The 25,307-nt window shown below is 43.0% G+C and overlaps 3 protein-coding genes across 6 annotated transcripts in view; 1 reads left to right on the forward strand and 2 right to left on the reverse strand.

The window, feature by feature from the left end:
• Positions 1-648: 648 nt before the first annotated feature.
• On the reverse strand, positions 649-19,900 carry CALHM3 (calcium homeostasis modulator 3). Of its 3 annotated transcripts, none has more exons than XM_083616518.1 (4): positions 19,812-19,900; positions 4,894-5,305; positions 3,845-4,106; positions 649-2,450 (listed from the first exon to the last, which is right to left on the reverse strand). In XM_083616518.1, the coding sequence occupies exons 2-4, from the start codon at positions 5,178-5,180 to the stop codon at positions 1,968-1,970; spliced, it is 1,032 nt and encodes a 343-aa protein (XP_083472644.1). In that variant the 5' UTR covers positions 5,181-5,305; positions 19,812-19,900; the 3' UTR covers positions 649-1,967. The 3 variants fall into 3 exon arrangements, with proteins under 3 accessions (XP_083472644.1, XP_083472643.1, XP_083472642.1); XM_083616517.1 differs by lacking the exon at positions 19,812-19,900 and adding an exon at positions 7,770-8,348; XM_083616516.1 differs by lacking the exon at positions 19,812-19,900 and adding an exon at positions 5,408-6,018.
• Positions 13,887-20,963, reverse strand: LOC310763807 (uncharacterized protein). 2 transcript variants are annotated; one of them, XM_083616520.1, is made up of 6 exons: positions 20,875-20,963; positions 19,314-19,412; positions 17,668-17,751; positions 16,877-16,958; positions 15,206-15,261; positions 13,887-14,298 (listed from the first exon to the last, which is right to left on the reverse strand). In XM_083616520.1, exons 1-4 carry the CDS (start codon positions 20,956-20,958, stop codon positions 16,878-16,880), a joined length of 348 nt encoding a protein of 115 aa, XP_083472646.1. In that variant the 5' UTR covers positions 20,959-20,963; the 3' UTR covers positions 13,887-14,298; positions 15,206-15,261; position 16,877. The 2 variants fall into 2 exon arrangements, with proteins under 2 accessions (XP_083472646.1, XP_083472647.1); XM_083616521.1 differs by having other exon boundaries at positions 15,206-15,281.
• Positions 20,949-25,307, forward strand: part of NEURL1 (neuralized E3 ubiquitin protein ligase 1) — a 134,164-nt gene continuing 129,805 nt past the window's right edge. The window contains exon 1 of the mRNA XM_083616505.1: positions 20,949-21,047. Coding sequence (XP_083472631.1) covers positions 20,957-21,047 — 91 coding nt within the window. The 5' untranslated portion in view covers positions 20,949-20,956. The remainder of the gene's footprint in view (positions 21,048-25,307) is intronic.

Raw genomic sequence — 25,307 nt, forward strand, 5'->3', positions numbered from 1 at the left:
GGTTAGAGTACCAGAATAATACTAAAGGAGGTAATGCAAAACATAATGGGCTGCTTTCATCACTGCATACATAGTAGCTTCATCAGCTTGTTATACAAGACAAACAAATAATATAACCAAAGGCATGAAAACGCGATGCTTCCAATGATAGCAGCGTCATTGTCAGAAATTGATGTCCAGGCACATAGCTTACTTAGTAATCACACTGTCTTTTCCTTCCTTCGCATTTGTATATTCCTGCTGCGTCTAAAATGCTTTAAAAATACCCTTCCATGAAAATCAGTATGCAAAGTAGATATCCACCCAGTTCATTCCTCAGCAGCTTGCTAAGGCAAATAGTTAATTTGATTAAAACACATGGCAAATATGGAAGGTCAGATATTTAATCTCTTGAGTGTGTCTGCTTAAAATTAAATTAGAGCAGGTCTCTAATATGTGAAGGAGACCAAACATAAATACTCACAGAGGCTTCTATTTAGAAGCCCAGGTTTCTGCTGTAATTACATGCCTGGCTCTCTCATCTTTTCTTGTAGCCTGAAAATGAATTAATAATTTAATTCTAGAAGGGAGATTCAAGTATAGCTGTCCAACATATTTCAATAGGATGTTGGGGAAATGATTCTTATTCTTATTTTTTTATTTTATTTTTGTATACCACCCTTCATCTGAAGATCTCAGGGCACTTCACACCATAAAAATACAGAATAAAACCATAAAGTACACAATAAAAACAAGATAGAAAACAAAGCAAACCAATAACACCCCTTCCCACAAACACATTTAAAAGGACATAGACTGTTAATAAGCCAAAGGTCTGGTTGAAGAGGAACATTTTCGCCTGGCATATTATGAAGGTACCAGACAAACCTTCCTGGGGAGAGCATTCTACAAATGGGGAGCCACTGCAGAAAAGGCCCGTTCCTGTGTTGCCACCCTACAGACCACTTGTGGCAGAGGCACACGAGAAAGGGCCTCAGGTGATGGTCACAGAGTCCAGGTCAGTTTATATGGGGAGAGGTGGTCCTTGAGGCCCTGAGCCATTGAAGTCTTTATAGGTCAAACCCAGCACTTTCAGTTGGGCCCAGAAACTAATTGGCAGCCAATACAGGCTATAATTTCATATAGTGCATTATTCATTAGTGATAAGCTCTTGCCTTTTGATAATTTAGTACGCCCATTACTGTCTCCTTGCTGGATAGAGTTGCCAACTTTGGACCTACCTTTTGCCTGCTGTAATAATCTGTAAGATGTGGGCTATGTTGTTAACCATTTTATGTACAATATATTGAACACATGTTTAAGTACCAGGACCAGAGATCCACCTAGCTATGAATTGGCAGCAGGTCTCCAGAGCTTCAAACTGGGGTCTTTCCCAGCCCTACCTGGAGATGCCAGGGATTGAATCAGAGACCTTCTGCATGAAAAGCATATGCTGTAACCACAGAGTTACAGATCCTTTTGCATTTTTGTTATGGCCTATGGCTCATATGGAAATAAATCTGAACTGAACTTGTTGTACAGACATTAGCATGTGATAATGCTTCACTCCATGCCGTTAAAGTTTCTGCTGCTGATTCCATACCCCTCAACTGTTCTGGAAAAACTGGGACATCCCATTCCCCGCGCCCTCCGGGAGATCATGGTGGCCATTTGGGGCAACCATGATCTTGAGCCCCCAAAAGCACTTTCTTTGGTGCTGTGATCTTGCACCCCCAAAACTGTGTTTTGGGGCACCATGCCCAAAATAAGCGCTTTTTCCACGGCTGCAATCTTGCATGGGTCATGCTACTCATGTGGGAGTGTGAACCTGGAAGTTGGTGTCCTGCTTTTTCATCTTGATGTGTTGGAGGGTATGTGATTCCTGCATACTATGCTGTTGTTAAAGATGCAAGAGCAGCCCATTTTTGCTGGGATGTGTGTGTATGTGTTTTCCCATAGCTACTGATGCTCTCGGTTTCCATTTCCTTTTAAACGTCTGTTTGCCTTGTGATTGTGGTCCCTGGCTGGGGATGCCACCTGTTAATCATACTGCCTGTCCAAGGCATAGATATTCCCCCTGTGCCCAGCGGTTGCCTCTGTGTAGCTCCACTCAAATCCAGCGGAGGTTTGCTGTAGTACCATGATTGAAGAAGCTTGTTCACTTGCTCTTGGCTGCTGATGCCTTGCAAGTGATCCTTCTCCCCTTCCTTCCCCTCCTCTTTTCCTGGGTGGGCATGAAACCGCCTTCGTTTAATTTCTTTCTGCATGCTCTCAAAGAAGTGGAGGATGCACTTGTGTGCAAAGTCCCGGGTATGCTCACAACAAGTTTCATCAAAAATCTTTTGCTCAATATCAATGTAGTTGCTCCAGTAGCGAGTCTGCAAGAAGGTAGCCTGGTTGAAGCAGGGCCTGAGAGAGCGGGCAAGGAAGGCGATCACTATAAGGGTCAGCAGTATGCTCCATCCAAAAGCCTAGAAGGCAAAGGAAGTATGTACAAATGTTAAAGCAATCAAGGCCAGCCACAGGGAAACAAAAAAAAAACAGGACATCCGTGTTCTATTGCTTGAATATCCCATAATAAAAGGGACTTCTCAGATCTTCTAGTTCAACACCCTGCTGTGGGAGGAGCCCCCAACTTCTGTTAAGTAAATGAAATAGTAATAAACGTTGATTTGCTAATTAATGTCTACATTTATTTAGTGCTAGGAAAACAAAAGGAATATTGTCCTTGACTGAAAGCAAGGGTAACCAACGTGGTGCCCCTCAGATGTCCTTGAGCTACAATTCCCATAATCCCTAACCATTGGACATGCAGGCTGGGGCTGATGGGAGTTGGAGCCAAACAATATCTGAAAGGCACTACATTGCCTACCCATTCTTATAGTGTATGTTAAGACAGATAAAATGGCAGATGGATGAAATGGCAAAAACTGAAGGAATGGGTACTGAAATCAACAGAAGGACTGCTTCATTAGTTGGCATCTGTAATCAGTCAACCCATGAGTCTTTCTGTGACTCACTCTTCCTTCTGCAGAGCAGAGCCTGAAACCTGGACTGTGTCATCAACTGCCAGGGGCTTGGAGAGTTTGCCTCCTCACCCCACCCTAACCCAACATGTTCCTGTTACTATTGGTCAGATTTTAATTGTAGCACGTCTTGGTTGAAATCTGACATAGTATAAGGTTATCACAACACAGGGGATGCAGGACTATGGAGCTTGTTTTGCACATGGGACCAGAGGGGCAAAATACATGGAAGCAGAAACAGGAGAAGACAAGAGACTTGGAGGCATAATGAATGGAATATGCTGAGTGGAAAAATTAAAGAGGTCTGGGAATCTTCATCATATTTTGCTGGAACCCACCCAGAGTGGCTGGGGAAACCCAGCCAGATGGGCGGGGTATAAATAAATTATTATTATTATTATTATTATTATTATTATTATTATTATTATTATTTCAAAAGAATCTGTAGTTAGCAAATTAGTTTGCAATCCTTATCTTGTTTATTCCCACCATAGCTCTGTTTGGTAGGATAGTTTAAGAGAAGGTGACTTGTCCAAAAGTTTGTGTCTGAGACACTACATAGTTCATATAGCGGCTCAATACCTTAAGAATTGTTAGTTAATCTGCACATGCTGTAGGGTCCATGCATATTCTATGAATCATCTGTTGCTCTTTCCTTCCATTGACAGCAAAAATCAATTTAAAAATTATGCTTCTTGCATTTAATCAGTGATTATCCAGGAGAATATTCTGAAGATGAGCTTGAGAAACAGATTCTACCTATATATGTTTCAAGAGCAGGTTAATGTTCCTATAAGGAACTCCTATAGAGCAAGATCCTATAGATGTCTGTTACTTACCTGTGACCAGCATTTGAGGTACCTGGATACAGCCTTGCGGGAAGTATTGTTCCTTATGAGTTCATCATCCTTGCATGGGACCTTGGACAGCAAGCGCTGTACCTCATTATAAGGTGTGATGTTGGTGACGAAACCTGGAAACTTATCAGGGTCAACAGAACTGCTGAAAGCACAGACAAAGCATTTTCCATCGAGCAGGGTGACTAGGATCCAAACAACAGGTGCAATCATGGCCCGTTGCAGAACGGAGGAACACATGTACCTGGTTATTGGATAGAGAAGCAAAAAACTAAACTGATATTTCTAAAGGCTGGAACTTGCTCAGCACTGGCAATAAGAAAGGAAGGGACAGTAGCATACTCCAGTGATTTCCAAAGGGTTTTCCAAACTTCTAAGTTCATTGACCCCTAATTGAGCTTATAAACTTGTCATCCACCCCAATCCAAATTCTTAAGAATTTAAATGAAATAAAGTTAAGCAATATTTATTAATCATCAATATTTATAATTCATGCCAATCTTAAAATGTAAAAAAATAAGGAAGTATGTTTTGTGCTACAGAACAAATACCAGTTTGGGGAGCTGGGTTTTTCACATGGGAAATACAATGCAGGTGGAAATGGTTAAAACTGTGCTTCCAGCATCACAGTTCTAATCCAACCCCGCCCCCTCTAATCTAAATTTTCTAAAAGAATGCTGGTGAACCTTCTTCCATTGTCCTGTTTAGTTTGACTCTAGGTGATATGTGTATCTGGAAGCCTGTATTCAAATATGGCCTTATTGTGTACCCTTGGGCATGCCACTATTTCTTAGCTTCAGAGTGTTATAATAACTATACATAAGAACTGTAATCCATTTCAGTGGTTATGGTGATATCATGCTACATAAAGCCTCCTAAGTACTGTTAAGAATTAAAACAATACAATACAAATTCTAAGTAATAATTTGGAGGAAGTTTAGATTCCACCAGCAACCTTGGGAGAGAAGGGTGCGACAAATAAGTAAACTTCATTGCGGAAAGTAATTAGCACCAGTACTGAAATCCCCCACCTGATAATGGCTAGATTCTTCTTCCTGTCCCCAGTAGGTCTTTTCCACTCCTCAAGCATCACCACAAACTGTCTGTTGACAATGAGACCACAGAGGAAAAGTGCCACTGGTGGGATAAACATAATTCCTAAGCCATACACCATGTTGTATTTAGCAAGGCAAGGGCAGTGGAAGTCAAAGGAGCTGTACATCTTTACACTTGCCAATGCCAGCAGTGCACATATCCCATTAGTCACGGACTCTGAATTGGACTGGAAGTACTGGAAGATCATCCGGAATCGATCCATAGTGCTGTGGTGACCGAGCGCCTTTCCTCCTGTAGAGCGCTTGGGTTCGTCTCAGAGATGAAGCACTGGCTGGTCTTCTCTTGGCAGCCTTCTCTGGCAGGGTGATTAGGTGAGCTCTGTAAGGCCTGTTTAGTTCAAAGACAGGATGACAATAAGCAAGCAAAGCAAACAGTAAAATAGCTCACATTAACATCATTGCCTTTGTTGTGCCATTCTTGGCTTCCTACCTAGGAGCCTCCTCATTCAGTCCTCGTTGGCATAATTGTTCCAGCTGCGTTCCTTATCCATGTGTTGTTGGATCAGGATGAAACCTAGAGCTTAGTTATCTTGCTTTTATAGTAAGAGAATTAATAGAGTCTTCCTGGTATTATAGCTCCTCCATTAGAAAAATCAAATCACAAAACTCTTTTGTATGTGAAACAGTCATAGCCTGGAGGTATGATGCAGTATTTACACTCCAGTGTGAAGATAGTAACTGGTGCACCACAGAGAATGAAAGTAGCTTTCAAATAATCAAAAGCTGATTTTTATTCCCCTCCCTTTGCCTCTTCCCATGTATGGTTTCCTTCTGTTGTCCAGTAATGAATCATCACTGGTATTTGTGAGAAACCAGGTCAGTCAAATGAGATGGTTTGCTTACAAGTCTCCTCCCTGTAACTTGTTTTTCATCAGAGTTGGCTTTGATTCATGTGCAGCTCTTAAATTGCATGAAAGGGAATACAGGAGGCACAGAATGTGAGATTTATTTCCTGCTCTACCTTAGAATTGCTGTATATATGGTCCCATATCTTTGTAAACTTTTCATCTGAAACAAAGTTTCATAATCTGCCTGATGTGGTTGCTTGATATATTAGCTATGTGAGATCCTAGGGAAGGAACTCAGCTCAGTAGCTGAGGATCTGCCTCCCACTCAGAAGGTCCCAGATTCAATCCCTGGCATCTCCAGGTAGGACAGAATGTTCCCAATCCAAAACCCAGGATAACTTCTGCCAGTCTGTGTAGGTGATATGGAGCTAGTTTGTCCCAGGCAGCATATGAGACTATTCACAGTGTGAGAATCAGGGCTCCATGGGCTTCTTAGCAGTGCTACCACATATGATTGGGATGCGGGTGGCGCTGTGGGTTAAACCACAGAGCCTAGGACTTACCGATCAGAATGTCGGCAGTTTGAATCCCCGCAACGGGGTGAGCTCCCGTTGCTCGGTCCCTGCTCCTGCCAACCTAGCAGTTTGGAAGCATGTCAAAGTGCAAGTAGATAAATAGGTACCACTCCGGCGGGAAGGTAAACGGCGTTTCCGTGCGCTACTCTGGTTCGCCAGAAGCGGCTTAGTCATGCTGGCCACATGACCCGGAAGCTGTACGCCGGCTCCCTCGGCCAATAAAGCGAGATGAGCGCCACAACCCCAGAGTCGGCCACAACTGGACCTAATGGTCAGCGGTACCTTTACCTTTACCTTTTTACCACAAACGATTATATCCTGTTCTGTAGCCAAGTCGAATGAAGTTGTGTGGAGCAGAGTGTGGCATAACTTTTTCATAGGTAAGGGTTCCTTCTGTTTTATGAAGCAACCTGGAAACATATATCTCAGCAGAGGCCTATAGATAACTCTGGGGGTAGCAGCATGTTAGGAGGCAGACCCAACTCCTCTTCAGCTACCATTGCAGGATCCCTCCCCATGCATTACCAATGGATTTTGGTACTTGTATACATATATTTCCTTAGGAAATGGTTCCCAAAGTTTCTCCTCCCCTTCTGAGTTCCAGATCGTGTTTCAGCCTGAGCTTTCATTTTGAATGTAGTAGACTAAAACAAACAGAATTTGAAAGATGAGTTAATCCAGGATTGTCTCAGTCAGTAGTTATAATTGCTATTGTATGTGCATGAGGTTGTGCCACAAGGAGGCGGTGTTTAGCTTTCGGTATTAAAATGGACATTAAGCAGGTCTTGCCGATGCTAGGAGAATACTTGATAGGTATGGGGGAGAAATTCAGTTTTGCTTGTACCTTGATAAGAAACCACCTAATTCACACTTCTCAAACAATTGAACCAAAACAGGGCTAACCATTTCAATTTTATACTTCTCCAATTTTTGTGATGCAATTCTCCAGTCAAACAGTGCATACAAAAATGCATATATTCCAGGAAAGTCTCCGCAAAAATGTATATATTAGCAAAAACAGCATATATAATGCATAAATATTAGGGGAAATTGTGCACAAAAATGTGTGGAGGACAACAGTCTGGCAAAAGCTGTGTCACAGGAAAGCATATGGCAACATTATCTAGTTCTGGAATGTGTGACATCTGAAAATATTTTTACTAAATGGGAATTCTGAGGGAAGAGCAGAGCTGTCAGATAGATTATTCAAATAAGACACTGCTGAGAACTTGCGACTGTAGCCTGCCCCTGCCTCTACATGGTTTAGTTTAGTGTTTGCATCGCAAGATTACAGTTTGCTTGTCTTGCAATGCACCCAGGCTGTCAAACCAGAATTAAGACTGACATTTGCCTGTAAAGTTAATCTCCATAACCAGGACATGCACAATTTATTGATGAGGAGGAGTGGGGGGGGGATAAAATGTCACACCTGTTTTTGCTTAGCAAAATTGTAGGCATGAAGCACTTTTCAGTGTAAATAAATCAGATCATGTCTCTCTAGAATCCAGCAGAGTTTTATTGTTTGATTAATCTTGGCATTATTTTTAGTTGCAGGCAGTTGCTTTGCTGTCTCACTCAGGAAAGCTTTGTGACACTTGCTGAAGAGCTGTGTGGCTGTGAGGATGAGATAAAAAATATTGAGTATTTATGTAGCATTTTTGAGCATTAGAGCTGCTTTGCATATATTAACTGAGTAATCCTTACAAGAACCATTGGGCAGAGCAATCCAAACCCCCAATCTGCCTGCACTGGAGGGGGCTTGGATGTGGCGGAGGTGTCCTTCGGTCCCACTCTGCTCTGCGGAGTGCTGTGCTACATCTGCTAAAATCACAGGCAGGCAGCAGCTGCAACCAGCTGTATGCCTGCTGGTGGGAGCCAATGTAAGCCCCTCAAACCAGCTATTTTGGGGGAGGAGGGATCAAAGTGGCCAAACTCTCCATGCCAGAACTCCTGCTAGTGGTGTGTTTGTGTGGAAATTTACCCATTTATTCTATTATAGAATCTGAGCTGAAAAAGGAAAGCTGAGTGAGCAACTGTTTCGGGAAAGGCTCCTGCATGGCATAGGAAGTATTAACAAAATAAAAAAATTCCTTCCAGTAGCACCTTAGAGACCAACTAAGTTTGTTGTTGGTATGAGCTTTCGTGTGCATGCACACTTCTTCAGATACATGCACAGGAAAACTCATACCAATAACAAACTTAGTTGGTCTCTAAGGTGCTACTGGAAGGATTTTTTTTAATTTTGTTTCGACTACAGCAGACCAACATGGCTACCTATCTGTAAATAGGAAGTATTAATTGCACATGGCCTGAGGATGTGGGGGCAGGTTGGAAAGTAAAAAGATTAAACATGAAGCTGTGCCATAAACATCACAACAATGGACACAGCACATTTTATTCCCCTTTCTGATACATACTGGATTCTCTAGGTAGTATAGCTTCAAATATAAATTCTGCAATGGGTATGGATGATCTTTTTCATATGTGGACTGAATTAACTCCTGGGTGCTTACTAATTCTTATGTGAAGATCCTGCCTGGTTTGATGGATGACAACACTGCTAATGTAAAGGTCACAATCAAACATTATTGATCCAAAAGACCATGCTGGCAGCAAACATTCCCCTAGGACTAGTTTTCTAAGACTCAACATAATAACGCTGGCAAATTGTGGAGTTAGGTTTGTGTATCTCATACGAATCTACAGGAAAACATATCAAAGGAGAAGGCTAAGAAAATGGATCCTCATGCAGCTGAACCATTATAACTTGATGCAATAATGTTTTATAACAAACAAACAAGCTATGGGTTCTAAAGAGAGGTACAGTAGCAGCAGAAAATAACCTGCAGCTCTGTAAGTGCCTCTGATCTATATGTGAATATATGGTTTTGTTTTCTGAGTTTCAAACTCTACCTCAAATCCTTTCCCCACATACCGCTGTGAAAATGAACATTCTGTGACATTACAGCAGTTCACTCACTAACATTCACTGGCCATGAATCTTTGCTATTCTATTAAGGGATAGTCTACAATTTTATTTTAATTGGTAAAAACAGTTCCAAGACAAACAGGCTAAATTTGAAATGTTTGCAGCATCCATGAAAAAAAGGAACATTTCACAATGTTCCAGTTCTAACACTAATAGTTCAGCCTTTTTCAAGATTACCTATCTTGAAGCTTGGAATTTCTGAATACTGAAAATGGGAGTCATATGTGCCACTCCTGCAGATTATGTCCTCGTGGTATTCCTGCGCATAAAAAAGTCCTGGACCTGTGCTTCCTTTCATTCCCCTTCCACTCCCCCTCTGGGACAGAAATCTTTCCCAGCCATATGTGGAGACACCTGGGATCTAACCTGGGACTTTTATGCATGCAAAACATGTACTGTACGACTGAGATGTCCAGTCCACCATGCCTCACCCTGTATTGACAAGGTCTCCAGACCTGTAGGTTGCAGTATATGTTTGTAGGGATGTGTATAGATGCTAGGAGAGGATATATTTATTAATTACTATCCTTCTTTTCTCATGTTTGTGAGTTCAGTAAAGTGCATGCCTTTGCAGCTTAAAAGGGAAGTTGCATTCTCCTGGTATTTCCCCCTTTTCTCCCCCTTAAAACAACAATCACACAAACAGTCTGGTGAATGGTAAAAGTAACATTTACTCACTCAGAATACTTGTTGAAGAGTAACAGATACAGCAGCTTTGTTCAGGCAGGCTTAAAATGGTAATTCGTTTACAAAGACATGCTTAAGTCTAGCTTAAGATGGTGTCTGAGCAATGGAGCTCAGACATGCAGATTGTCCTCACATTTCTGGCTTGGTGATGAGATGAAAAGTGAGAGGATGAGAGGATGTGCCCATGCAGGTAAGGAGAATATATATGGCTATGCCCTCCCCCTGTCAAGACACAGTGTGAGCAGGGGCGTCTTGCCCATAGAGGCAAGTGGCGCGGGGCGCCAGGGCGCCAAGTTCTGGAGGGCGCCAGGGAAGAGGCGGAGGCTGGACGCGGCGCCTCCCAGCATCAGCTCGCCACCCACACCCTCACCCGCCTCCGCCATGCCGTGCTGAAGCAGCTCCACACCCGGAGCCTCTGCTTGCCATGGCCACCATGGCATGGGAGCCAAGGAAGAGGCGAAGGCTGGGTGCGGTGCCTCCGGGCAGCAGCTCGCCGCCTTCGCCTGCCTTGCTGAAGCAGCACCATGCCCAGAACCTCCGCCTCTTCCTAGCCAGAGGAGCCACCCTCCAGCCACTGCCTGCCTCCTCCAGCCCTGCAAAGCTGCCAGCAGTGCTGTAAAAAGGTCAGCAACTCTGGGAAGAGGGGGGAGGGCTGCTGGAGGGATCTTTGCACCACTGCGCTGGATATGCTTAAGACAGCCCTGAGTGTGAGTGGCCCTCAGAGTTCTAGCAAATTTACAGGAAAGCTTTGTGAGCTTCAGCTCCTATCATGTGCCTGTCTAGAAAACATGCATTGTTGGTTTGACTGCACTGCAAATATCCCATGCTGTTGTGTGAAGATTGCAGTAGCATTGCACGTGTGCTTTATCTTGCTCTTAGTGTATTGCGGTTTGCAGCCTCACATAGCTTCTGAACTCTCCTAGGCCCTTAAGCTACATTGACTGCATGCAGCATGAAGCCAGTTAACCCTCTATCTGCACTTTTGTGGCTTCCAGCAAGAATGTCAGAACTGTTAACTTATTTTCCTGTGCAGTCAACCACAGAGAAAATCTGCCTGAACAAGCCTTCTTCTTTAAATTGTTGAAGGACAGTCAGTGTTTGCTGATAATGTGGCATTAGTGCTATCAAGTACACTGAGAGACTTCTAAATTTGCTTAGGTCTGGTAAAAAATGTTAAGTTCCATCACCAAGTGTCAGTCATTTAAGGTACAAAAGAGTTGCTGTAACAGAGAAGAGGTAGTTATGATGGAGCACAACGGCTTATGTGCCAGCACAATGTCCCTTGTCCCCTTCTGCAAATGTCATGGGTTTGCTCAATATGAAGGAGCAGTACAACAGTTAGGTCAGCAGTGTGCCAGTTAACAAGCCACTGTCACTGGACAAATGTACATGAAACAGATATTGGGTAGGCAGGTATGATGAAAGGTTGGAGCAAGACAGAACAATTTCAGAATGATTCAGCAAGATGGGGCCTTCTGTGTGGGTACACAAAGCACTCATATGGTATGTATACATGCCCAGCCAGCCTTGCACAGGATATTACTTTTAACTCGACAAAAGCATGCTCTTCTGTGTGCTGTTGCTGCTGGGCATATATTTATGGCCAGGGTCCCAGATAATGAAAAATATTAACACTTAAAGCCCACCTTAGCCATTTATCTCAATAAATAGCTAACAGATAAGGGAGCAATCTGCTTCCTCTGCCTCCACAAGGAATGCTTACCGCTTGATTAACGGGGAATAGAGCAAGAATGTGGTGTACATTCAGCACGTTAATTTGCCAATCATCATTGCTTAGGAAAACAGGTTGCTCCAGCATAACTTGTTTAGGAACTAACTGATCACAATATTTGCCACTAAGGAATTTCCCAGGCCTAAGGGACCTTCACTTCCTTTTCCACGGTGGCACATGGCGTGACTGAGTAAATGAAAGCTCTTTCTGAGGTGCACCTTACACACTCCTGTTCTCCAATTGTGCATTCCATGACTTTATTGGTCTAATAGGATCATGGGAAGCTATGTGTCCATTAGCACATTTTTTATTTTTATTTTGAGTTCTGGCTTTGCATGGTCATAGGCAGGTCTTTCACATTCCCTGCTATATTATCCTTTTAACGGGCAGTGCCAGGAATTGAACCTGGGACTCTGAAGGCAGCCCTGTATAGGGAAGCTTTTTAATGTGCAATGTTTTATTATGTTTTTATATACGTTGCAAGCCACCCAGAGTGGCTGGGGCAACCCAGTCAGATGGGCAGGGTATAAATAATAAAATCATTATTATAATTTATTATTTCTGCATGCGAAAACATCTGCATGCAGATACTCTCCCCGCCATCTTCCTGTTCCTGCTGTAGGCAGGTGATTAGTTCATGTGGTCCCTCCTAGCCCCACCGTGGTATAACCACATCCACCTCTGACCCGAGTTTTGTACTTGCCCTCGGTGAACCCTCTCCCCTGCCATTTCTTATTTTATGCCGATTAATAGAAGATTAAATAATCAATAGTTGACCAGGATATTACTTTTCTATTTTTCAATTTCAAGAATTCTGCTGGTTCTTATTTCTTTCTCTGGACAACTGTGTCTATGGCTTGGATAATGGGTAGAGATCAGAAGGGTCTTGATCATATTCCCTGCAATGCAGTGAATAGCCCTTGAGTAGTGAATTGCTTAGCAGATTCTTTGCATCTCTTCCAAAAGTGCAGGCAGTGGTTCTCTCTCCAATGCATTTACATAGGCAGCCCAACTCCTGGGAAACTTGGCACCCCAGGGGTTTGCCTGATTTGCCTCTAGGGTTGGAGCAATCCCAAACATATCACCAAGGACCACAGCAGCAAAAGCCAAGACTCAGTGTGTGTGTGTATCCAGAGAGAGAGCAACACCTTCCTCAAGAGAAAGGTAGTTAACAAAGGAAAGATAAAACTAGTTCTGGCTATTGATTTATTTTTATTTTGACATTGATACACCACTTGATTGCAACAATACCTGAAAGCAGTTTGCAAAAAGAATACATGTGTTCAATGAGCAGCTACTGCAGAGCTTTCAAAACTGTGAGTAGTGACGTTAGTATGTCACTGCAGTGTGCAAGTGTGTTGTGCAAACATTCCCCATGCTCCTCCTGAGGCTGAAAAGGGGTTAGTTGAACCTCTGGTTTGCTAGTGAAATTGAACTACTGTGTTGCAAAATGATGCATGTCTAAAAAGTGTGCCGCCAACATAAACAGTTTGGAAAGCTCTGAACTACTGTGTAGTAGAGAATGACCAAGTGTTTGATTTTCACTCGCTAACTGCAGCGGGTGAAACTTCCATCCAAATATTTGAATGTTGTAAACGAAGTGGAGAAATATCAAACCTGTTAATATGTGAACATCTTTTGGCATGGCCCACGAGCTTCATTTCTTCTGGGGCTTTTAGATCTTCTCTCCATGGGCATAGCCAAAAAATATTTTTTTGGGGGGGGGGGGGAGCAGCCAAAGTTGTTGAGCTTTATTTAGGAAATCAAAGTTGTCAAGCTTTTCAGGGGAAATAACAGGTCAAGATACCCCATGAGTAAGACATTGCAGGGGGGCAGACTTCTTCGGGGGGGGCATTAAGTACTTTCAATGCTTTTCAATAATATTTGTGGATCTATGCTTCTCTTCCTGTAGGGCAGCGGTGGGGAAATTGCAGTTCACATATACTGCTAGACATATATTGCTAGTGATAGCATCCATCACTCCTGGTTGTGCTGGCTGGAGCTAATGGGAGTTGGGAGTCCAATAACATCTGGAAGACCACAGGTTCCAGAACCCTATTCTAGGGCACAGGGGCTGACTTTCTCATTTTGTACTGGCCTTCTGCCTAAATCTTTTTTTTTTTAATCAATTACTTTATGGTCTCTCTTCTTTGGAAAGCTGGGAGAAAATAGAAAAGGGAAGTAAAGAAACATGACCCTTGACTAATAATGAAATTCTACAGCTAGAAAAACTGTGTGGCAATGGGTCAAACTCATCATAGGAATCATTCAACAAGCTTCCAAATACATAATGTTCATAGAAGGCAAAAACAAAATCTGAAGTGAAACCCTGCAGCTGTATATAGGCCAGAACTGTACCAGTTCTGTCATTATTCACACCTATCCCATTTGTATCCAGTGCAGAAAGAGAAGATCGCAGCTAGGAGATTCAGGGCCAGCTGCACTGTTAGTTCGCATCACTTGTCACCAGGGTAGAACATAATGGGGAGAGCTTCATAATGTGTGGTTGTTGTCCTTCTCCTAACCTAGTGCGTGTTCTGCAGTTTCTTTCTTTTTTTTTAATGATATTTATTAAAAATTTCAAAAATTACAGAGAAAGAAAATAGAAGAAAACAACAAAAAAATTAACAAAACATACATAACAATACATAAAAAAGAGGAAAAAAAAACATAAAAGCCAATACAACAATAACAATAAAAACACACATCCAATATTCCACATCTTTATCTTTCATTTACTTGTTTCATCGACCTCCTCACACCTCCCTTTTTGTATTCTAGTTTAGTTATTTATTTCAGCAAATTCTTTCCATCTTTCTCAATTTTTATTGAGCAGTTTGTCTTAACAGTCTAACCTATTAATTAACTCAGCAAATCCTTTCCATCTTTCACTATATTCTGTCATTCAGTTTACCTTAATTTATTTTAACCTTATCTTACCATAAAATCCCTTAAAGCTTAAACTTAATATTTGTTTGTACATAATTCCTTATATCATTTCTACTAAAGCCAAATATTTTCATTCCAACATTTTTCCTAATACTCATTAATTTTACACTAATTCCCAAAATAAATTTTTAATAATTTTCTTCCAATCTTCCTCCAGCGTCTCTTCTTCCTGGTCTCGGGTTATGTCAGTCCTTACTGTCCATTCCATCTAGTCCATCAACCTGGTAATCTTATGTCCGAGGCTCTTAAGTCTTTTCCATGTCCCTTCTGCAGATCTTCTTCTTGTTTGTACTTGCACTTTACCTTATCTTTTGTTGATCTCTTTCTTAATTTCTTTCCTTTCTCATTGAAGAGTAGGTCTCGGGGATGTTCCAAGTCGAAAATGTCTCTGTCTCTCCTCAGCAGATCAGCCCATTCCCCACAGTCCCATTCCCCACAGTCAACAGTGTAGTCCAGGAAATATTTAAAGGTATGTTTCAAAGCCCCTCCAAACTTAAGGGTTTCTGACTGAGTGGACTTCTATTTGGGTGGAGAGTTTATCTCTTCTTCTTCTTTTTGGCAGAGCTGAAATATAAGATCTGGGTCTGTTTTTATACACAAGGTGGTAACAATTAACGTAACATAAGAACATAATAAGATCCTCACTGGATCAGACTAAAGGCCTATTTAGTTTAACATCATGTCTCTTCCAGTGGCCAACCAAATGCCTATGGGAAATGCAAAAGTAGGACATGAGGCATGATCTCACATTTCTGATTCTGGAGTTTAATTGATTGACAAACCACCCTAATCCAGAATACTAAGAAAGCACATGCCAAATGCAAGTGTGGATGGGCCCATTGTTGGCCATCACATCTTGTGCTCCTAAGTCCACCCTGATCCAGTAGGAATGCTATCTCAGTTTCCACAGAACTGTAGACAGCTCTGCACATGAGTGAGCTCCATGTCAAAAATGGATGCTTTTCCCCCTTTCAGTGCTCCCCACCACATGTTAAGGAGCACCTTTTATCTGATACAACACTTGTATGAACATGTCTTTGAAAATTAACCTCTAAACAGAAGAAGATGCAGGTATTTTAACACATAGATAACTACTTACTTAAAAAAACAACACCTTCAGGTAAAATGTAAATATCCTGTAAGTCACAATGCAGAGGATTTGACTAACCAGCTAGCATTTATGTTGTTCCAGTAACTTACAGCAAAGTTACACATCACATTACAGTTGTTTGTAATTGTAATGGTTTTAGGGGTTGCTTGTGCATAAGTTACCGCCGCTCTGGGCTAGGTTGCCTGGTTAAACCTTTTCTGTCTGGACAGCCATTCTCTCCGTGGCTGTTCAGTCGCTAGCAGAATCCATCAGTGGGCGTTTCTTGAACCTCTTCCAGCAAAGAAGTTCTTTGACGCCAAGTCGCCGCCTACTCTCCCTGCGCGGAAGTCTTCTGCGCAGGGTGGGTGTGGGCAGCGGAGGACCCGTGCTCTCCTCGCTGGTCTCCTGCGAGGAGTCCTGGAGCCTCCTCTCTGCTTCCCCCATCGGCCCCCCTCTATCCCTGGTGTTACGCTGATTTTCTTCCCCAGCCGGAGAGCTGCCTCTCTCCCTGCTTGGCCCTTCTCCAGCATCGCTGTGGAGCCTTGCCTCCTCCTCTAGTTCCGATGGCAGTTCCCTGACAGTAATGATAGTTCAATGGCAGCTATTCTGCAGCAGAGTGTTCTTGAGAAGGGACAATTTGCCCCCAAGGAGCAGCAACCTTTTCCCACCTGTTGCTTTCCCCTGAAACTCTTCCCCAGTGTTCCAGACTAATGACTGCTTTGCAAATGGGGCTGAAAGTCTACCAAGAGGCATAAGTTTGAAGGAGGAATTTTAAAGTTATAAGGCAAAGAACAAAAATGTGATTAGCAAGTTATATCCCTTTCATCATCTGGGAGCTACTTTCCTTCAGTGGATTTAAGAAGCCAATAGCCTCACTAAGAGTTGTCTGCAAGATATCTGTTTTTGGTTAGGATGCCTTTAAAAGCATAGACCTAAAACAAAATTTAGGACCCTGCTGGTTTAAGAGCATCTTTCACACTTACTTGTCTAATTTAGGACCAAGGGGGCTCAACAAGACTGGAAGAGAGATCTTTTAAATCTTTTATTAGGAACCAAATGCTAAGATTAAAAACAGAATTATATTCTTACATTATGACTTCTGGATTAAGATAGCATCACTACTAAAATCCTTTGCATTGGTGGAGTCCAAAGATGTGCCGGTACCATGAATCTGTTGGTGCAAAGGGGGAAATTAGCAGAGGTGTGTATGGGTGAGGCAGGATAGTGGAGCTTAATTTGAAACCTTAGTCACAAACCTATGCTTGTCCAGAGGCCATCACTGCTCTAGAAGTCTGTATCAAGGTGACGAACCTGTGGCCTCCAGATGTTACCAGACTACCACTCTCATCAATGGCTCTGCTAGCTGGGTCTGATGGGAGCTGCAATTCAACATCTGGAGGGCCACAGGGTAGCCCCCCTCAATCTATGAGATTTCTTAAGTTGGTTTTCTTTCAAAATGTTGTTACAAAATGGTTGTTGGTGGCTAGTGTTGTCTCTTCCATCTCCACATGTTTTCTTTCCTCCCTTAGTGACTTCTTTCTCTGCTACCGCTTTATAAAGAAAGGTTAAACTATCACAAGATTAAACAAATCTGGTGTGATGGCACACAAAGGGAAGCAAAGCCACAGGTGTTATTTCATAGGCCTGGAGCAGGGGACAGCACTGTTCTTTTAAAAAAGAAACCCCCCTTTCATCGCATACACATAACAGTTTGACAAAGCCTCTTTTTAGAAGCTTCTTGTCATGCTCATTCTATATCCAAATAAAATAAAGATACCTCTCTCTCTCTCTCTCTCTGTGTGTGTGTGTGTGTGTCTGGAAAGACTGAACTAAATCTCTTCAGTAGTAGTCTTGATTTACAGTGCTAAAGATATACTTACAATATACCCAGTGTCAAGTGTTACTTTTCCCTTTTGTCCCAAGCTCAAAGATCTGTCATTCTCAATAATAAGAAGGTTCATGGCCTAGTTTAAAAGGGGAATAGCAATGTTCAGCAAAAGCCCCCTGCCCCCAAAAAAGATATGTTCTTCTTCAACCAGAACTTCTCAGTCCTGAGGACTGAATAAAAATGTTTCTGGGACAAAAAAGGGTTGGTACCAACAGTCTGAATTGTGCTTGGAAATGTACTAGGAGCCAAAGTAGATATTTTAGGACCAGTGTTATATGGTCCCAACGGCCACTCCCAGTCATCAGTCTGGCAGCTGCATTCTGGATTAACTGGAGCTATTTTCTGGACTAGAAGGCAGTTTGAATTTTTCATCTGGTCAATCCATAGAGCATAGTCTCCAGAAAACATTTTCTGTAGAAAATGGCAGGAAATATATAAAGACTATTGAGAGTTAAAAAATAAAACCCAAATTCTGTTATTTGGTTTTGGCTACCTACACAACGCACTGGTCCTTGTTTGTGGAAAATGTTTTGTTGTGCACTATGGGTTTAAAATATATATTTGGGGTTCACACTGCCTGTGGGCATTGGCAAATGCTTTCCCAGGTTTGCACATAAGAATGAATATGTAAATCTACAGGCAGGCATATGCTTAGTGTGGCCCTGTTTCCCAAAGGTCCTGAGGGCTTTTCTTTGGCACAAGCAAGCTTGCGTCATCTGTAATTATTTGCATGCACAGCAAGCACACCTGTTCTCTGCTTGTTGCAGACTGTGGTCTGGCTTTCACAGGCAATTTTTGACAGCTTTGATTAGATGGCTCTCTCATCTTTTCTGATTTCTGGTTCTAAGAGCTACAGAGTTAAAGGCATAGAGATTTACCTTCCCAGAATTTCTGGAATACATGCTTTTTGCAATATATATGCAGTGCAATTACATATGTATGGCTGCAATCTCTGTTACTTACCTGAGTTAGTTTCTGGCTGCTGGCACATGCCTTTTATAGCTGATAACACTGACGTTGTACTGTGGGCTACTCTGGACATTTTATCTTCAGGTAAAAACTCTACATACTTTGTATGTCCCACATGAGGGAAGGGCTGTAGCTCAGTAGAAGATCACCTGGTTTCCACATGCAGAAGGTCCTAAGTTGAATTGCTGACATCTCCAGGTATGGCTGTGAGAGACACTTGCCTGAAATCCTGGAAAACTGCTACCAGTCAGTTGGCAATACTCAATTAGCATGGTCTGACTTGTTGTAAGGTAGCTTGCTATATTACTAAGTACAGTACTCAAGAAAGGACAATTGCACCCATGCAGAAACATTCGTGCCCTGGCATATCTGTGTTGCAATCCAAAATCCTCCCCAAATCAATGGGAATCTCCCAGTGACTTGGAATGATTCGAAGCTATGCCCGTTGCAGAAGGCAATTCTAAACTATTGAAGATTTATTTCCCACATGGACACTTTACTTAGAAACATATGATGATGCACCCAGGTACCTACCTACCCACCCTCACTGTACCTCCTTTTTTTTACTGTGCAAATGTTGAGAAGCAATTTTTGAGCTTTTAGTCCTCATATACATGTCTTTGGCAGGACCTGGACAACACATCCCTTGAGGCCGCTAGCGATCCATACCTGCTCTTTTAGTGCATGGTTGCTCATATGTTGCCCACAGCACACGCCATTACTTCCGACATTTTGGGTAGGTAGGGATGATTCCATTAAAAGCAAGCTCTGGAGAGGAAAGGAGTGGCTTAGTTTTAGGAGCAAGTGTTTAATCTGTGCCGTTTTTTGCTGCTTGGATTTGTATTGCTCTTTAAATTCATGCCTGTTCTATATTTTTTTTTATGTGCATTGTAAACTGCCAGAGATCTATGAGTGGTATCTGTAAATGGATAATATGAAATAAAATAATAAATATATAGGACCCAAATATACTCCCGACTCAAACCTAGAGGTGCAAATGGGCTAACAGAAAAATGAATGGGGAGAAGCACCCTATCCCTCTTAACTTACCCACTTGGCGAGCCTGGCCCCAGGCACTTCATGCTTCCAGCGCTGGCTCCCCTTTCTGGGAGTGCGCACACGCGCTTTCCTCTGGAGCGCATTCTACGCGCTTACTCAGCGACTGACCTCTGCACGTGCACCCACGACCATTTCCTGTTCGTCCCTCCTCTTGCAGAAAGGCGCGCGTGCAGCTCCAACTTACCCCACCTCAACACACACACACACACACACACACACACTGCACGCTCCAGGCCCAACTCATCGCGCTGGGCAACCTTCCGGTTCTCCTCGAGTACGAAGCCGGATCGCCGCTTCTCGCGCGTACAATTCGGACTCCAAAGGGCGCGCGAGAAACTGGAGCTTCTGCCCCGCACATGCCGCCGGGATCTCCAGCCACGTGCCTCCGTCCGCTACCCTTCCGGACGCTACCTGTTGGGCCCGGCGTTCGCTGGGCCCTGGAGCCAGAGGCGGGAGAGAGCCCCTCCACGCCTCATTGTCCCGCCTCCCGCGCCAGAGGTGGCACATCTGGCTGCTCACGTGACTCATCTGGTCCCTCAAGTCACTAGTCTGAGGAGGCAGCTGTCACCATAACAACCAGATCCAAATGGGGAAGCGGTCTGCCGCAGCCCCCCAGATAGGGAAGCCGCGGGGGCGGGCGGGGGGCGAAGGAGAAAAGGCCCCCGAAGCGCCATGCTGCTTCAGCATCTGCGGCTGAGCAGGGGCAAGGGCAGCCGGATGACACTCATCCCCATCCTCTCACATTGCCTAGGCAAGGTAAAATCCACGGAGCGAGCCTGGCAGGAGTAGGAAGGGAGAGGCGAGAGCGCGCGAGAGAGAGAGGGGGGGGGGGAGAGAAGAGAAGAGACACAAAGGGAGACGCGAGGAGGAATCCGAGAGAGGAAGAGCGGAGGGGGAGGGATTACCGAGGGAATCAACCTGAGCTCCCCGAGGGAAGAGAGCAGCAGAGATCTCCCATCCTGCTCGCGCAAGGGGCAGCCGCTCCCCAATCATTTCCCTCCACCCCACGATGTAGATCAAGCCCAAGTGAAGGCAGCATCTCTGAGGAAGAGGAGACAAAGGGGGATTCTGGAGCCAAAGTGACTGCGAGAGGGAAGGAGAGGAAGGTCTAGGGGAGAGAGAGGGAGGGGCGAGCCCAGCCCCTAGCCCCTGCTCCCCTCCCCTTCCTTACCCCGCCCTGGCCGGCGGCACAAACCCACAGATCCCTCCAGCTGTTGTCATCTCCCAGCTGTTGGCTGCTGCCTTCTGATGCCATGGGGAACAGCTTCTCCAGCATCCCGGCGCTGCCGAGAGGCAACCCGAGCCGGTTCCATAGAGTCCATCACCAGCATCTCAATCTCAAAGGTAAGAGAGGCACAGCGGTGTCTTGAATTTGTTGTTTAGAAGTGTGGAAAGAAAGATGATGCTCTTCTTCCTGTAAAGTTTGGACAGCTCATTTTGCTCATCACTGGTGTGTCCTTGGTGTTCACCTGAACGTGTCATTTTTTCCCTTTGGCATTGTTTTGGTAATTGTTCTAAATCTACTCGAACACCCCACCCCTGCTGGTGAAGAAGGTTGTTCTTTCACTCTGGTGATTTTTAAGCACATGATGACTCTGAGAGTCTTGTACAATGTGGACTAGTTGCATTGCTTCCATAATACATCCCAGGAGGACAAAGGCAAATAGAGAGACCCTCTGATTCTTCTGAGGAAAAGAGGGAGGGTGTGATTGCCTACATATTTACTTGAAAGCAAGTCTCACAGCTATCATTGGGATTCACTCTTAAATGTGGTAAGGATCAAAGTGGTAGATGGATTGAAATCTGAGCATCCTTTTGTTGCAATTGTGAATAGGAGAAATAACACATTAATAAGGGCTTGAAGAAGAGGAGGAGGAAGGAGGAGGAGAGGGAAGTGTGTGAGATCTCAGGCAATATAAGTAGCTTCCAGTTTTTTACTTCTGAATGAGTGTGCTCTAGCTGCTGTTGTCTTGGTTACCCCATAAATGTCAGCTTTTGAAGTAGGAGGATCTAGTTTTAGGAAATGACATATTTTATGTGTATATGTGGTACACTGGTATTGGTAGCTGTAGCTCAGAACTGATTACTATGATAATATTTCCTTATGTTGAAAAATGATCATTCTGGGTTGTTTGTATGTAGATTAGCGGATTCTCTTGCAAAGTCAGAAGAGGATGAAGATTGAATTGCCTGTATCTGGCCTGCTATAGCTGCCCAACCCACAAACCAGTTAAGCCAGAGTATATTAGGAATGGAACCAACGTGACTCGAATCCAAGCATTCCTGGTTAATGGGTTTTTGAATTTAGCCACAAATTCTTGTTTTAGGAAGCATTCCCATCTGTTTTCTTGAGCCAGTATAAAATATTGTCATATTCAATGCTAAAACTGAAAGAAGAGTGATGCTTCAATAGCCACAGTTGTGTTGTTCTTTTAGATCTTTTTCAGGTGTGTTGCTTCATCCTGCATGCCATAAGATTTGTATCATTTTCAGTTTGACAAATGAGAAACACTATACAAGGACTGTGGGTTCCAGATTGTTTTGGAAAACACTTCATTTATAAATTGTTATAAATGGAAATGTGATTTTCTTCTCATCACCTGATAACACTATTTCATGTCCTCAGTATTGTTAGCAATAGTTTTTTTGCCCAATTCTGCAGATGATGGCCAAGAAGACATACAGCCACAGCACAGACTGAGTCAGACAGAAATTCAGGGCAGACAATTGCTGTGTTTAAAATTAGATGTGTAAGGAGGGGGCAGCCGAATCTTACCGAGAGTCCCATCATTCCCTATCAACGCAAATGTGAAAGCACAGACGATGCCGCAGTAGTTGGTATTCAATTGTAAACTGCCAAGAAGGGTTTATCTTAAGAACAAGGCTGTCAGCCGGAAATTTCTCACTGGCACAAACTTAAACAAAATTCAAGATTTGTAGGCAGAGTGAGCACATCCTCATAATTTGTTACAGATAGTTTAAGCCATGATATCAAATATTAAAGATCACCTGATTCCACTTTGTTTCATATGGCATGCTTGGTTTTGGTTTTCACACCCCACCCCATTTTAACTGGGCTTGGTTGCTATGCTGTCACTCCTGCTGACAAAACAAACAAAATGGTTCTTGTATAGCCTAAATACTATAATGATTGAAATTATTGAAATGGAGAGTTAACTAGGCTTTGCCTTTTGTCCTTAAAAAAAAAACAACACACAAAAAACCCCATCCTGCCAAGTAACTGCCAGGGACAATATGTGCTTTTCCTGTATTTTTGAAAGAAGATTGCCTCAGGTCCTACATTTACATGCAGAATAAACAAGCTTGATTAGATTTGACAGGTTCCTGTAAAATGCTTTGGAGGCACAGCAGCACAAAAAGTATGAATGTCACACTGTTTTGATACATTTTGGGGACGTATATTTTAACTGAAGATTCATTTCACTTTAACCCCTTTCCCTAACAATCTTTCCAATTGGGAGAGATGCAGAAGAACTCATTGTTTTGGCAGCCTCTGGATCCCTGTTATCTTTAAAAGAGCTAGCCATGTGGATCTGATGTAGTCGAAATAAATAAATACATAAATAAATAAATGATTGTCCAGTAGCACCTTAGCTTTCGTGTGCATACACACTTCTTCAGATACTTCTTCTTAGTTGGTCTCTAAGGTGCTACCTGACAATATTTTTATTATTTTATTTATTTTGATCCATAAAAGAAGATATTCTTGTTCCTCTGCAGATGACCTCACCATAACTCGGTAGCCATTATTGGCTTTTCTTTTGCGCTTACCATTGTGAATGCTGAAAGAGTTCCATGCCTATAAAAGCTGTATGTAGTGGCCAAGAGATGGAGACACTACAGCCCTTTCAAACTTCCAGATGAAAACATAGCACCACCTTTCCCAGTTGAGTCTTTTTCACTCATTCCTATTCCAGTATATCTGAAATACTTGAGAGAGGGCCAGCCACTGCCTGATCCATGAGTTTTGTAATAGCCCAAACCATTAAAGATCATCCAGTTCTGGTGGCATGATGATAATAATGAATGCCGTTTGATGACTGGGTGATTTTCAGCTTATCGTTCGTACAACTGATGTTTCAGAGCAATTTGCTTATTTGAATCCTAACCATATCATGCCTGTTCTGTACATTCTTCTTGTAAATTAGGGTTTATTTCAGCTTTACTCAGGAGGAGCATATTACACTTCCTAGATCTGGGCCTTAAGGGAGGTTAGTAGGGGCATTTGCTTGAGCCCCTCTGCTAAACACAGGGATGAGGAACCTGTAGCTTTCCAGTTGTTACTGGATTACAACTATCATAATCCTTGACAATTGCACTTGCTGGTTGGGGCTGATGGGAGCTGCAGTCCAACAACATCTGGAGGGCCACACATTCATAGTCAAAGGGAAAGTAAACTGGGTTTGCTAGGAAACCTCTTAACAGGAATAGGCCAGACTGTGTCATGTGATGCTGCTCAACCTGTGTAAAAAGTTATGGATTAGACTTGCTTACCAATTGGTAAATACCTGTTTTGTGTGAATGACCACTTGTGTGTCTGTCATGGCTTTTCCTTTTCTGGGTCCTGTTGGATTGGATCCAGTAATGGTCTGCCTTGCTGCACTGCATGCTTGATAGAAAGGCTGAGCCCATACAGAATATTAACGTACCATGTCATTCTTCTTCTACACATCTGCACATGCAGTCAAAGTAGACTCATCACTTGGCAGGTTGATGCGGATGACCAGACAGCTCACTCCTATACAATTTGAACAGCTATATGGGCAGGAGTGGTGGTCCAGAAATTCACTTACCTGTTTACCATTGGCAAATACATTTTTCTGTTCTGGTGAGATTCTGTCCATCTTCTTTCAAGTCACTAGGAGAGAGGAGAAATCTCCCTGACCCTTGTACTCAGCCTGAGAGTGAGAGTCCTGGCTTTTCTCCAGGCTTGGGAGAAGGGCAAGGAATGTCATCAACTCAGTCTGAGTTTCTCTGTATCTCAGGGAAAATAGGGACAACCCACTCCAGCTCAGATCTGGGAAGGAGGATGGGGCTTGTCTCTGTAGACATATTGGGTCTTGACGATCCTCAGAACACCTCCAACTCAACGCTTTATTGCCCTCTCATCTAAGTAGGGTAAGGATGATGGGGAGTACAAATTTTGGGTGAACCTATGTGTAAGTGTTCTCTTACTCCTCCTGCTGAATGTCCAGATGCGAGTAAACATTTTCTGGCTCTTTTTGTCACTTTGAACATGGATAAAGAGAGAATGCAATGCATGCCACCAGATCTGTCATTCATGAACGAAAGGTTAAGATTTTATTTTATTAAAGAAAATCTAGGAGGATGTTACTGAGAGGTTATTGTGCAGATAAAATTAAAAAGCTTTGCGGTCTCATGATTAATAAGAGTCTTGTATCAAGACCACTAGTCAGCTAGGTCCACTAGTGCTGATGCCCTTTCCAGGCTCCCTGCACTTAACAGCTTAGTATGAAGGCAAAAACTAAATTTCCCACAATGCTCTACAGTGATATTCCACCTGTGGCATTATGGGAAAATAAAATAGTGACTCCCAGCTGGTGGTGATCAAAGCACTTTGGT

The sequence above is a fragment of the Podarcis filfolensis genome, assembly GCF_964270895.1.
Source record: "Podarcis filfolensis genome assembly, chromosome: 5".
Taxonomy (NCBI): domain Eukaryota; kingdom Metazoa; phylum Chordata; class Lepidosauria; order Squamata; family Lacertidae; genus Podarcis; species Podarcis filfolensis.

What these genes read in the sequence shown, in the direction of transcription:
- LOC310763807 (XM_083616520.1), bottom strand. Translation starts at nt 20,958, where the DNA reads ATGGCATCAGAAGGCAGCAGCCAACAGCTGGGAGATGACAACAGCTGG. An exon ending in GTGCCGCCGGCCAGGGCGGG is followed by an intron (nt 19,413 to 20,874) that starts GTAAGGAAGGGG and finishes TTTCCTCTCCAG; the next exon opens with AGCTTGCTTTTAATGGAATC. An exon ending in ACCATGCACTAAAAGAGCAG is followed by an intron (nt 17,752 to 19,313) that starts GTATGGATCGCT and finishes CTTTTAAACTAG; the next exon opens with GCCATGAACCTTCTTATTAT.
- CALHM3 (XM_083616518.1), bottom strand. Translation starts at nt 5,180, where the DNA reads ATGGATCGATTCCGGATGATCTTCCAGTACTTCCAGTCCAATTCAGAG. An exon ending in AAGAATCTAGCCATTATCAG is followed by an intron (nt 4,107 to 4,893) that starts GTGGGGGATTTC and finishes TCCAATAACCAG; the next exon opens with GTACATGTGTTCCTCCGTTC. An exon ending in ACCTCAAATGCTGGTCACAG is followed by an intron (nt 2,451 to 3,844) that starts GTAAGTAACAGA and finishes TTTGCCTTCTAG; the next exon opens with GCTTTTGGATGGAGCATACT.